At 47.2% G+C, this 14294-nt stretch overlaps 1 protein-coding gene across 10 annotated transcripts in view; it reads right to left on the bottom strand.

Annotated features, from left to right (window-relative positions):
- The window catches only part of LOC144933589 (ryanodine receptor 2-like), a 318383-nt gene that overhangs the window by 102051 nt on the left and 202038 nt on the right, over positions 1-14294 (bottom strand). For all 10 annotated transcript variants that reach the window (XM_078858546.1, XM_078858550.1, XM_078858549.1 and 7 more), the window contains exons 40-46: positions 12099-12242; positions 7382-7655; positions 6767-6881; positions 5958-6090; positions 4876-4979; positions 2607-2742; positions 1107-1296 (exon numbers count right to left, since the gene is read on the bottom strand). In XM_078858546.1, coding sequence (XP_078714672.1) covers positions 1107-1296; positions 2607-2742; positions 4876-4979; positions 5958-6090; positions 6767-6881; positions 7382-7655; positions 12099-12242 — 1096 coding nt within the window. The remainder of the gene's footprint in view (positions 1-1106; positions 1297-2606; positions 2743-4875; positions 4980-5957; positions 6091-6766; positions 6882-7381; positions 7656-12098; positions 12243-14294) is intronic.

Below are 14294 nucleotides of genomic sequence, written 5' to 3'. Positions count from 1 at the left end.
GTATTAACAGGAAGATAACAACACGAATGTTACTAGTAATAACAAGAATGCGGATATCAACATTTTGAAGCAGATAATTCGAAATTCTGCCGAAATAACCAAAATATCAAACACAACGAAAGAAGTCAAATAATGCAATGATAAAGCAGGGTAAGTGATTGAAGGGATACCATTTTAGATGCACTTCCACCCCCCTCCCCCCCCCCCCGTTATAAATGACATCTCAATTGCGTTTCCAATGCAAGACTAAAGTCAGGTGGCCATCACGGTGAATATTGTGAACTCAACGTTGTTGTTTTCACAACAAGATCTGGCGACTGCTTTCTCTCCTCCTCCCTTCCGCCGCGAAATCTCATGAGCTCTCGCAGCAACTTCATCGCTCGACCTCCAAGCGATGCCCTCACAGTGTCTCGCCATCCGACCTTCAATGCCTCCCCCCGTCTCAGTAACCTGCCATCCACCATCCACACGCTTGTGCCTGGCCCATTTAAGCCTCTCGCTTTTTTTTTTATTTCACCTGTAATACATTCCTACAACAAACGCATTCTGAATTTCCACATTGCTAGCTGTCTCCTAGAGCATGACAAGTCTTATCGTCCTCCACAGGTAACAATACTCAAAAGGTCTGAATATAACTTTCGATAATAGAGGTTTTTCAGTTACGCTCTTCGCCCTGCACAGCAAAAATCAGGAATTATGCCTTCGTTAAAAGAAGCAAAGAAATACAATTTTTGTTTTCCAAAACAGAAAGCAGGGCATCTCGTCAAATAACTTTTCCAAATAGGCCAGAGGCGTAATCCTAGTAGCTAGTGGTACTTCATCAGGCTGCGCAGATGAGTTTTCCTTTGTATGTTCCATCACTCGAACTGCACAGTTGGGCTTTACCAAATCCACTCCATTGCTAAAAATGTTACAACGCTTTGTAGTGATGCCACTGGTGAACAAGGCTGAGCCCATCAAATTGCACATCACACGAACCCAGTTGTTTCAATGCACTGCATCACTGCGCATTTCCAAACATTTTTTTGTTAAAACGTAGAACGGAGCCCTTTGTCTCGACCCCCCGGGGGCTGGTGCCTTACGAGGCTGCGGCACGCGAGACGTACATGGGTCGTCGCGCCGTGTCGGTGCAGGCAGATGGGCCGTCCCGGTCGGGGTCCTCGGAGATGGTGATGGCCTCCTTCATTGCGCCCAGCAAGCCCTGGCCACCCTCTCCGCGCAGCGCCGGCCCAAAGCACTCGGGCCGCCGGATAAGCAGCCGCACCACCACGTTGGCGTTTTCCTCCACGCTCTCGCCTGCTCTCTCCATGAGCCACACACAAATTGAAATCGTTGATGTCAACAGAATACTGTGCTCTATCATAAAAAGTATTTTTTTTTGGTTTTACGTACGTATGTATGTATGCATGCTGAACTTATTTAGCATCATACGTAGCCGACCATGCTAATCAGAAGAGCGGGGGGGAAGGACAAAAAACTAAACACAAAAATTAGTTCTCAATAAATTAGTTTTCGATATAGATATAAAAGTGCCATAGCTCCAGTGGCTTCCTAATACAATTCTTAGTTTGTGCTGTGTAGCTCTCCGATGCGTGCATTGTTTCGGCATGAAAATTCAGTTTCTAAAAAAACTCCCAACCGCACCCCGAGTGGAACATTAGGCATCGGGTGAAATGATATGCAGTATACAACCCTAAGTCACATCAGAGAGCTGTGAATCTCTGATTCAACCAGCGGGGTTTCACAACAGAAGAGTCACAGACACAATCTGGGGATAAGGTCATCAAATCACAAGCCGGACGGTGATTGTGGCTATGCACGCCTGTAATCCAGCACTGTGGTAGCTGAAAACATCTGAATCTCCTACGCTCCTTTTATTCGATTTGCACAGCACTGTGCGATGCAGTTACAAAAATGACGCCACAATATAAAACCTAAATTATTATTAGTATTATCATGGGCGCTATCTAGTGCATCACATAAGATGATATTGTGGTACAACCTCATTATACTTTTGCCAAATGTACAGAACACCGCTCAATAATTATGATATAGCCTGTGTTGAACACTGTATACAATGCATGATTGTATAAATACGTGTAACCCATGTACATACCGGGATATGCTACTACTACAGGAAATGTTAAAGAAACATCAAATAATATGTCTATGCCACCCATTTATATTGTTAGTGACGGATGAAACATTACGTATATAGTTAAAACGTACAAACGGTGACGATTGCGTTGTTGGTTAATGATCATCAGAAATATTTGTTTTTTATATTGTGCCCTAAGTACCGGGGAGATTCAGAGCACTTTACATCATCACATCTCATTTCAACTCGTTTAAAAGGGCACCCCCAGTGGCAGCTGTCCCTGTGGGGCACAAGGTAACTGGCAGCACCTGGCCCGCAAACGTCCAAGAGTCTGCCAGTAGCCAGTAAGGGGGGGGGCGGGCGATAAGACGATGATTATGATAATGGTGGTGGTGGCAATGGGTCATTATGACATACAAAAGAATGTGCTGTAGAATGAGGATGGCTTTTAATTTTGCTACAAGCAGCGTGTATAACAAAGCCTTCAGAGCGGCCGTAGAATCAGCACCGTTGACAAAGACGGTGAATCGGAGGAAGTCGAGGTACCGCTCCCCCTCCACAGGATTCCAACCGATGTCGGGGTAGCCGCGGGTCAGGAGCATTGGGCAGCTCTGCAAGCCGCAGCGTGCCAGGTAGCGGCCCACCTGCGGCAAACAACACAACATCACGTATATGTATGCGTCTTGAACTTCTTTCGCACCATACGTAGCCAACCATGCTAATTGGAGGTGTGGGGAAGGAAAACAAAAAAACACAAAAAAACATTTCTAAAGAAATGAGTTTTCAATCTAGATTATTTAAAAGTTCATATCTCCAGTAGCTTCCCAGTATTGGAAGAGCGTTCCCGACGGCCGCAGAAGCGCATCTGAAGGCGCGCAATGAGGTGACCGTCTTTTGTTTGATGGTTAGCCAAAAGCTGCTGCGAGGATGACCGGAGTTCGCGTGATGGGTTATGCTCCTTGACGAGATCAACAAGGTATTGTGGTTCATAAGAGCAGAACGCATCACGTAACGATAAACACGTACTTCCGCGCAGTTCTTCGCGGTTGTGCTCAATAGCTCTCTCCGATGCGTTTTCAGGTTGTCTCACGTGTTTTTTGGCCTGCATGGATTTAAGCCCGTTGCATTTCACTTGTTCAAGAAGCTCCCAGCACACGGAGCGAAAAGTCGGACGAAGGATGTCTTGCCGTACGACTCGCGGCAAGACCCGAAAACACATCAGAGAGATGCAACAAAGGGTCTGTTCAAACACGCGTCGACCGATGTTCGTCTTTGCTGGTGGCACTGAGCCAGGGTTGGAAATTGTATAAGGCAGGGGCCAGTCCCTCCATAGAACAATCACCAGCGAATTCTCACAAATTGGTAGTTATTTTATGAACTGTGCAGAGATGATAGGCCAAGTCAATCTCTGACCGGGATTTTAACTCGCAGATTTCCAAGTCTTGAGTATGTTCTCTAATACAGGTGGCTGCCTGAGCAGATAAAAATAATAATTTCAGTAATTAATAACGACAATTTATAATTCGCCAAGAAAGACATTATAAAGCATGTCAAAACTCTTTTATGAAAGGTACTTTTTAGAAAATTACTAATTTATTCTGAATTTTCCTTGTTTAAAATGAATATGTCTGAGACACACAAATCAGGAAGACCATACATATACCGCGCATTGGGATCTACGGATGAAATACGCCTTACGAGTAAAAAATATTACTATTACTTTAAAGTTATTTCCTCACACTAAACTGTACGTGTGGATTTATTCTCTGGTACTCCAGTATCATCACATGCAAAATCACTCAATCAGAATTGGGCCAAGGTGGCCAATAGGTTCAGAGGTCACGGTAATGAGCCAGCATCCCTGAGAGACTGGATTTGAATGCGGGTAGCCACCCCATAATTAAATACGGTCCTCAGATTAGTGAGTTAATGGTCTCCTTCCCGGACACATAATGGTTGCACAAGGAAGCTTTTACATTAAAAATGGTTCTCCACTTTGGCTGAAAAATGTAAAATCGCGGTTTGACTATCGTGCCACTAAGACCAATGTCACAGCAAGTACATTGTAAAGCACGCCCCTGTTGTGTAAAGATGACGGAGCCAATTGGAGAGTTTTTCAGAAATATGTTCTGTCAAAGCCTATTGCACAACCATTCTCAGAAGAATGAGGTCACGCACAAATGGATTATTCGTCTCATAACTTGATGCTGATAGTACACCAGGAACAACATTTGAAAAAAAAAATACTCAAACATGCCGTGTAGGATCTTCTAGGAAAAGCCTTTCCTAAATAGAGCGACAATTATCGGACTTGGACCAACAGAGCAAGCGGCCACAGGCTGTAACTTAAAGGCATGCGCCTGCCTAAAGTGCTATAAAAACGTGAAGAGAATCACAGCAGGAACTCATTGCCATTGAAGCTGACCACATGAACACCACTTTACCACCCAGGGAACTCAAAACATCCCTGACAACCCAAAGCACGGCTAAAGGTTCTGAGCTGTCAAAGGGCTGGGAGGAAGAACACACGCATCATTGATCTCTGAGTCCTGCTGTCTGAAGGACTTTCATGTGGACAGTGGTAAAATGACACGAGAAAAGAAAAAAACCTCTACGGAGGCTCATAGATTTTCCCCGTCGCTTTACAATGCATGCCCATCCACTGCAAGGCCCGCTCGCAGTAAAAGAAGCCTCGAGATTCGGGATCTCGGCGAGGACTTCCCCCCCCTCGTGAAGCGAGCCGTGCGGGGCGATTTGCCGGCCCATGGGGTGCGCACCTTCTCCAGCTCGGGCTCGCGGAGCGCCAGCGCCAGCTCGTTGTTGTCCATGACGGAGGCGGCGGCCACGTCGAGCGGCGTGGAGCCGCGCATCGACGGGGAGGCTGCGGGCGACGTCCACAAAAAAAACACGGACGACAAATCACGCGTACGTTGCGGATTCCGTGAGTCTTTGTAGCGTGCGTCTGAAGTCTGCGTTGGCGGGATGGAAGCCGATGCTCTAGCTGTTATGGTAAAATGCGTTTGCAGATTTGTTCATGTTTTTTTAATTTCAAGCACTGCACGTCCCCCCAAAACAAAAACACACAAGCACACCGACAACAACAACAGCAGCAGCAGCTGTCCATCATCACTGAGTGGCGGTGATGTTACCACAGCGCTTGTGCCAGGCTAGACGCTCGAATTACAAATATTTGTTTTTGATATAGTGCCCTATAACCCAGGGTGTCCCGGTAGCACTTTACATGACATCTGATCACATCTAATCTCAAACATGTGAAATGGCACTCCCAGTTGCAGCTGTCCCCCTATAGGCACAAGTCGGCTCCAGGCCTGCAATTGGGCATGTATGCCAGGAGGGGGCAATGATTGCAATGTATCATCCCAATTGAGTACTTTGCTTAATCCAAATCAAGCCTTCACCTAACCTCGCCTAGAGAGCTCACCCCAAACCCAAGTTTGCCAACTCAAATCAGATCCATACCCAACCCTCAGCTAACCTAGCCCGTTCCGAACAATAGTGGGGCGCCACGGTGACAAGATGTTAGCTCGCTCGTCTGGTATACAAGAGGTCATGGGTTCGATCCTTTCCCTGACACCTATATATATGGAGTTTGTGTGTTTTCTCTGTGGTCGTGTGACACTATCTCCAAGTCCTCCGGTTTCCCCCTCTACATTTAGAATCAACATGCGAGTTTTTGGCTGCTACAAATTTCCACCTTATAAGCCACTTCGTTGAGCTATCCTTTCTGGCCAGGTTGCTTCTGAGAAAAAGATATATAGCTCAGTGGGCCTTACCTAGTAAAATAATAAAAATGGTTTAAGTTTAGAGTGCGGGGCTACCGAACGATTGGGCCACACACCGAGCCCGACGCTGCTGTTCTCCAGGAGGTAGCCGAGGTGCTCGAACATGGCTCGCTGGTTCTGCCGGCTGATGCGGCAGAAGTAGCACAAGAAGCGGCAGCAGTTGGCCACCATCTTGGGGAACGCGATCTCCTGTGGGGGGAGGAGCACGGTCACGAGGCAAATCTCGCTGGAGAAGAGTGACCATGCGTCTGTGCGACCGCAGAAGAAATGTTATTTTGGTGGACGCCGCACGCAAATAAGAAGTCTACTGGGTTCCACACATTCATTACGGACTTAAAAGAGCTTGCCACAAATGAACCACGATACCTGGCTGATCTCGTCAAGAAGTATAAACCATCACTCCAACTTTGGTCGTCTTCGCAGCGGCTTTTGGCTAACCATCGAACAAAGGTGGTCACTGCATCGCGCGCTTTCAGATGCACTTCTACGGCCGTCTGAAACGCTCTTCGTTACAATATTAGGAAGCCACCGGAGCTATTAATTTTTAAATGTAGATTGAAAACTAATTTGTTTAGAACTGCTTTTGCGTTGTTTGGTATCCTTTCCCCGCACCTACGATTAGGACGGTTGGCTACGTACGGTGCGAAAGAAGTTCAACATACATTTGTGGGCACAGGCCCCCACACACGGACAGCAATGAACAATAAAAACGGCGCATTGCTGAGCGCGACAGAGAGAGAAAGCTGCAGACAACGGGCGGCAGACTAACGTGACAGACCGGCTACACCAACGATGCAGCCTATTGCCGAGTGTGACAGAGAGTGGATTGGAGCCGGGGCCGTGATGGAGAAGGGGAAGAACGCACCTTGGACTTTCCCCCGCCCAGCACGTTCACCATGACCTCCATGACCGTCTCGTGCATGCCCAGCGCTCTCATGAGGTTGGGGTGCTGGTAGAAAACCTTGTTGTTCATGATGTCCCTGCAAGGCATATTATTCAGGATTATCAATGTGTTTTGTTGTGAGAAATTTTTAACACGTTAACACCTCTCACTCGCGAGTATGGGCAAAGTCCAAGTCAGAAGTGCTTTCCTGCTCAAATGATTGTGAGGCATCGCTCACTTTGGTTGGGGTCCTGAGCTTATGAATATTACACATTCTTATGATAGAGGTCAATCTCCCCATAGAACAACACCAATTCCCCTACATGGTGACAATAAACCAACAGTTAATTTACCAAAAAAAGCCTCACCTACGTTCAAGACTACGCTACGATTCTGCTTGGCGTGTTCAATCAGCTCCCCGGTGAGTATTTCTGCAAACGGAAAGGAAACTACGGCGGTCCAACACGGGCTTCGCGACTGTCGCTGAGCCACCGCCCATCGTCAGTCGGCCTACACCGCAACCAAACGCCGCGGGGGGCCCTCGCGCGACCTCCGCAGCCGGTGCCCCCCGCCGGCGTGGCTGAGCCCGCCGCGTACCCTAGGCCGCGTATCATGAGCTTCTCCTCCTCGCGGCCCATGCGCACGCTGAGCAGCGAGCGGATCTGCGTGAGCGCCGCCAGCAGGGTGATGGTGTCCTCGACGGAGGCGGCGCTGATGGTATAGGCGCGCGGCAGGGCGCGCACTAGCTCGCCCACGCCGTCGTACTGCCGGTGGAGCAGCGTGAACATGGCCGTGACGAGCGCCGGGTCGGCCACGTGCGACTCCTGCGCCCAGCGCACCAGCGTCCCCGAGATGAGCTGCTGCAGGCAGTCTGCCGGGGGTCAAACACGGTTTGGCGCGGTGGTGAGGAGCGGAGGGGGCGGGTAGGGGAGCATAACCATCACGAGAACTGCGGTCATCCTCACAGCGGCTTTTGGCTGCTGGCCATCGAACAAAGGCAGTCACTGCATCACGCGCTTTCAGACGCGCTTCTGCGGCCGTCTGGAACGCTCTTCCTTCCGACATTAGGAAACCACTGGAGCGATGCATTTTATATCTAGATTGAAAACTAATTTCTTTAGAAAATGTTTTGGTGTTCAGTTTGTTGTCCTTCCCCACACCTCCAATTATCAGGGTTTGGCTACGTACGGTGCGAAAGAAGTTCAACGTACATACAGCGAAGAGCGTGTGAGGGGAAGGACGGACGGGGAGAGTGAAGAAAGACTGACAGGAGGGATTTAGGGATGAGATTAAAAGGAGGGAGGAAAAGAGACTGAAGAAAAATGAATTATGTAATGGGTTTGGATTGGGATTGAAAAGGGAAGCAGATTAAGTAAGAGGGGGTAATTGAGGGATGAGACGAGGAAGGAAGCAGAGAGGGATTGAATGGAGGACAGGAAGACAGAATGCAGGAAGAGAGGGAGAGTGAGAAAGAAAGGAGTTGGGATGGGGTTAAATGAGCGGGGGGCAGGATGGAGCGAGCGAGGGCAGAAGGAAGCAGTGTGTGAAAGATGTTTCAATCTGGACTGCGACCACACCTGATTGACCCCGATTCTTATCTTTAAAGTGGCTGGACCACATCATTTTGGAAATGTTGCCACTGTTGGTAATGAAAACATCGCCACTTTTTCGCTAAAACAGGACCCTGCGGGGTGGGCTGGTAGGAATAATACTTAGTACCGGTACAGGGATATCGACCGGGTATAGAGGAGTTAAAGAAAAAATTACTGTATTCTAGTGTAACGTTAATTAAAAGTGTTTGTTTTGACAAGAAACGCTGTGAGATTTAAAGACCCCCCAACACCACCCTCAACACCACCCCTCCCACCAGCCCTCCCACCAATGTTTCTTGTCTCTGTGTTAAAAAAACGTGCTGCGTTTCAGTAAAGTAATTTTTTTTAAAAACGTGCTGCGTTTCAGTAAAGTAATTTTGAAGTGAAGTTTAAAGTTTTGCCGTGATGCGCCGGAAGCGACGGCCATCTTGTTTAATTCACAGATCGCAGGGGGAGCGGGCGGCCATCTTGTCGGACAGGGTCATGCCAATCTATTGGTGGTCTTGTCCACTTCGTTCCTACCAGTATAAATCAGAAGATGATGAACATTTGTGAAGATGAGACTCTGGCGTGTTATGTCTATGATCTTCTGTATATAAAACTACCTCTGTGCGTGAATAAACTCGTTTGGATACGTTTACCATTGCAAACACTTTCACATATAAGTACCATCTAGATGGAGCTTATCGCCATTGGTACTTTATTGGATCGGCGCATTGGTTAAAATTGAATCTCATCTGAAAATGTACTTATTGTATCGATGTATCTCAATTAGCTTAAGCCTCTTGTACATCACGTGACTTCTGTTTGGCCACCCACGTTCTGAACCTCTCCCCCGCTGCCCCTTGTGAAAATCAGCGTCGAGACCCTCATGAAGCCTCCTTCTCATCCTCATCTCTACTGACGGAAGCGCGGAGTTGGCCTCATAACTTGAATCTAAATTGTCTTATGGTTCATAATCAACGTTTTTGGGTTTAGATCGCGTTATTTATAAATGTGTCGTAACCCTCCACCACCCGACACGGCCAATCAGTAAAAAAGTGTCACGTTGACAAATGACAAATTAGCTCACTGCTTTAGCCCGCCGGTGTGTTGAAGCGCAAAACCACAACATTTACAATTTGAGTACGACGTTTCGCTGGTAATTGCATCCAGCATCATCGGGCGAATTGCCCGATGATGCTGGATGCAATTACCAGCCAGAATGGCGAATTGCCCGATGATGCTGGATGCAATTACCAGCGAAACGTCGTACTCAAATTCTAAATGTTGTGGTTTTGCGCTTCAACACACCGGTGGGCTAAAGCAGTGAACTAATTTGTCTTTTGTCAACGTGACACTTTTTTACTGATTGGCCGTGTCGGGTGGTGGAGGGTTACGACACATTTATAAATAACGCGATCTAAACCCAAAAACGTTGATTATGAATAATATTGGTCGCGAAAGCCTACGTGTTAAACTGTCTTATGGTTGTTATTGTTTGACTTGCATCACACTGGGATTTTTGCACACAGCGTTGTAATACGGTGGGTTTTATTTGGAAGATTTGCTCGTTTATCCAGGATGTTTCTGTTGCGCGTCGTCGCTTTAAGATGTTCTCCGTTCATATTTTGTTCGTTGCGGTTGCACCCGACTCAAGAGCCGCATGGCTCACATGGCTATACCTAATTAATGAAACTTGAAACTTGACCCTTTGCTCCTGTTTTCTCCGTTCCTCATCTTCAGCTCACTTCCCACGGTGGTGAGATGTTAACTACCTCGCCTGGTATACAGGAAGTCGTGGATTCAATCCCGACCCTGACGTCTGTATGTTTGCATGTGCTCCCTGTGGTCGCGTGGATTTTTATCCGGGTTTTCCGGTTTTTCCATCCACATTTACAAACATGCGTTTAGGGCATTTGGCTACTATTAAATTCCACATGATAAACCTCTGTCTTGATTTTCATGGTCAATTTTCTTTATCTTCCTATAGCGTGCGCCGGTCACAAAGTTACTTGTGTCTTACAAGGGGAAAATATGGCCGTAATGTTATGTTCTTATTTCCAAATTAAATATAAAACCAAATTCATCAGCTGACCCCAGTTTGTGTGCGTGTGCACATGCTATTTTGGCTGTGAAATACAACAATCTTCATAAGTATAATAATAATAATGAAATAATCATTCGGAAAACATTTTCCCCATTTATTTTTAAGGCTAAGCATCGCGTTGAGGAAGTCAATGAAATTACCGATACGAATTATTTCTTAATGAACCTGAATATAAATAGCACAGTGAATGCACATGTAAACAAACACTCAAGATGGCTGAGGCCAGCTGACGATGCACCACACGATTGAAACCTTATCACATTCCAACCAAAGCAGATTAACTGTCAAAAACAGTGGCCAGTTGCATTCGAATCTGCTATCCTAATTAAGCCCCTAATTATAATCGAGGAATGGCTTGCCCACCGTAATCCAACACGCCTGTGGTCTTGCCAGGAGAGCAACTGTCATGGATAGAATTGAGGAGCGGTGTAGGAGGGGAGGGGAGGGGAGGAAGGGGGGCACACGAGATGGAGTGGCCGGGAGAGTCAACGGGAGTCCTGGACCTTTTTTAGACGGCTCGCGGAAATAAACCCAACGGTTGTGGACCTCGTGGGTATTGCGCAATCGCAGGGTGATTCCCTGCTTTGGACTCGCGGGAGCTGCCCCTTCCGCCCGTACGCGTTTTGTGTCTCCGACTTGTCAGGGAGGGTGTGTGGTTCTTTACGTGGCTGGGTCGAGGTGACTAAACATTTAACTATTTTTTGTTTATTTTACCAGGTAAGACCCACTGAGCGACGTAGCTCTTTTTCAGAAGCGACCTGGCCACAAATGATAGCTCAACGAAGTGGCCTATCATCACGTGGGAATTTATAGCAGCCAAATACTTTAAATACATGCTTTTAAATGCGGAGGGAAAAACCGGAGGATCCGGAGAAAAATCCACGCGTCCACGGGGATAGAGATATACAGGCATCGTCAGGGTCGAGATCGAACCCACGACATCCTGTATACCAGGCGAGGGAGTTAACATCTCACCACTGCGGCACCCACGCTGGGACCACCACATACGTGTGGAATCCAGCACTCTGAAGGCAGGGTTTGTTCATGCAGCCATCTGCATGGTCATGCGTGTGCCTTCAAGCCTGTACAATGCAGTACTGCGAGCAGATTGTTAAGTTACCATACAATTATCGAATTTCCACCACCAGCTCAGCGCCACCAGGAGATGACCACTCTCCCGTTACTCATTCTATTTTAGTTTGAGTGGCATTTGCAGTGACGTGGTCTGAGCGAACGATAACTATGTGTGTAATTGTGCGAAGCAAATTAAGTGGTATGCCAACCGAAATACTGTGGAAACATATTTTGGTATGCAGCTATCTTGAGCCCACTAACAAGCCACTTCATCAAGGGATCAGCATCCAAAGCGAAGGCAGAAAGCCAGAGACAGTGGGAATACTATAAGGGTCGACTCTGGCTGAACAGATGCCGACTTGCGCAGCGGCTGAAGTACCTGGTAAGAGGAAAGCAAGCGATGACAAGGCGTGGTGGCGTCAGTGGGCTAGTCGGTGGTGACCTATCGACCTAAACCTGACTGCATTCCACAATCCCAACCGCAACGATAGCGATGCTGCGCCGCTAAGTGACGCGACGGAGCCGTCGCTCCGAGGTCTCCCCGTTGCCGACAGCTTACTGGGCTTGGTATCGTCCTCGTCCGCTTGAGAGTTTCCGTCTTTTCTCCTGAGGTTCTTGACGCGCTCCACCAGCGCCATGAGGCGGCCCGAGAGCGAGGCGTCCTGGTCGTCCTCCTGCTCCTCCTCGTCCTCGAGCTCCACCCCTGGTGCACAGAGCGACGACTCTCAGCGCTTAGGGACAGAAACAAAAATGCAGCACCGCACCGCACCGCTCGCCTCCTGGCGTCGACAACAAAGGCTGAATGGAAAATCCACGGCGAGGATGCCGTTCCAAAGAGGGTTATCGAAATGCAAATTCACTTGATTCGTCATGGGACCTCCCTTGCGAGCATCAAAATATAAGAATAGGTTTTACCCTTTCTGGCAACAAAACAGGGGTTAAGATGTTAAATACTATCAGAGCATGTTTAACACAAGCATATGTGGTTAATGCAGACATGATTCCTTGCAAAAGGTTTCTGTTTAGTGTTTTAACATCTTAACACCTGTTTTATTGATTCGTATTTAATTTACCTGTAATTTACATTTTGAAGTGCTTCATTTTATGAAAAAGAACGGAGCTTTGTGGAACATTTGGCGAGAGAGAGAAAAGTTTACAGGGTTGTTAACTTTAAATACAAGGTAAATTTGGGTGTAATTCTGCAATTCATAAGGGAAATGGTTGGAGCGCATGTTTGCTCTGCCGATGTCAACCAATCATAAATTATGAGGCGGGCATGGGGATTCCACCACAGCATTGTGATATCATTATCATGGTGTTATGCTCGGCCAAGGTCAGAGCCAACCAATCAGGCTCCAATTCATCCGATGCACATGGTGACAAAATCATCAAAATCGTTGCCGGAACCTTTGTCGAGGAGTGTGCCACCATGCCTTTCGACACACTCAGCCTGGCGACCACACGCCCCAATGACGGAATGCTGCTCATGAATTGAGGAAACACGTCCCGTAATAATGCGAAACTGCCTCGGCTCTGGCGCTGGACCATTCTGCCACGCAGGTATTGCCAGATGGAAGAAAGCATTCTGAAGTGAAGGGAAGATCCATTCCTGAAATTAAATAAAACGTAAAGGTTTCCTCTGCAAGGCCACGATTTCACCAAAAGGGAGTGGAACGAGTGTCGTAAACGTGTCACGAATTGGACAAAATGCATTTTTTACGAAAAATTATTTAGGGCTCTGAACATATTACAACAACATGAACCAAAATGCACGACTCAGCACGCCTATAACCCAGCTCTTTGGAAGCAGGGTGTGTGGATGGTGTAGGGAACATGACACTCGCGGTCCGCTGGGGTTGGTAGCTGGACAAAAGATTCGAGGAGATGGGCCTCTTTACAGCACAATCCTTGAACCGCACACGACTCTGCACAGCTTCGAAAGCCACTGTATAAAGTACAGTATTTTTTACTACGACTATGCACTCAATACAAAAACCTTCACTCACCGCATGTCGCTCGGGACCGTCACCAAATGAATGTATGATCCTATTTTAATATTCGCAAACTAAAGTATCTATCAGCCGCTGACAGGCAAGAGATTAAAGTCTTTAAGGGCTCCAAATATTTCGCGTGCATATGTGGGCGTTGGACAAGAACATTCCAAGGCCAGTCCAGATACTCAATTTAGCCCCAACTGAGCGTTCTGCAACGTGTACTATTTAACGTAATGTCTGAGACCAAGGCACGGTCCAAAGCACAACGATTAATTATTGAGCATCAAGCAATCGGAGTTTTGCACAATTCATTCCAGGTGGCTCTGCACTCTTGCACCCCCCCCCGACCTCCGATTAGCGTGCGGTTGGCTCCTTACGTTGAGAAATAAGTTCAACATACATATATACAGTAAAACCTTGGATTGCGAGCATAATTCGTTGCGGAAACGTGTTTGTAATCCAAAGCACTCGTATATCAAAGCACTCGTATATCAGTTGTGATCACGTGACGCTCGGCAGACAAAGCGTATACACGTGCTACTCGTATTGCAAGACCTCGCTCGTTTATCAAATTAATATTTATTAAAATTTTTAGCTCGTCTTGCAAAACACTCGCAGACCAAGTTACTCGCAATCCAAGGTTTTACTGTACATACTTGTCCTAGACTTATTTCGTCACCCAGTTTTCAAAGGTAACACTGCTGGGTGGACAGCGGTGGAGGAACTTAAGAAACGGTCCCCATGTTTAGCGGACCGAACTG

This window comes from Lampetra fluviatilis, chromosome 7 (genome assembly GCF_964198595.1).
Source record: "Lampetra fluviatilis chromosome 7, kcLamFluv1.1, whole genome shotgun sequence".
Lineage (NCBI taxonomy): Eukaryota > Metazoa > Chordata > Hyperoartia > Petromyzontiformes > Petromyzontidae > Lampetra > Lampetra fluviatilis.
The sequence above is the reverse complement of the archived record's forward strand: the minus strand, read 5'-3'. Positions and strand labels throughout refer to the sequence as shown.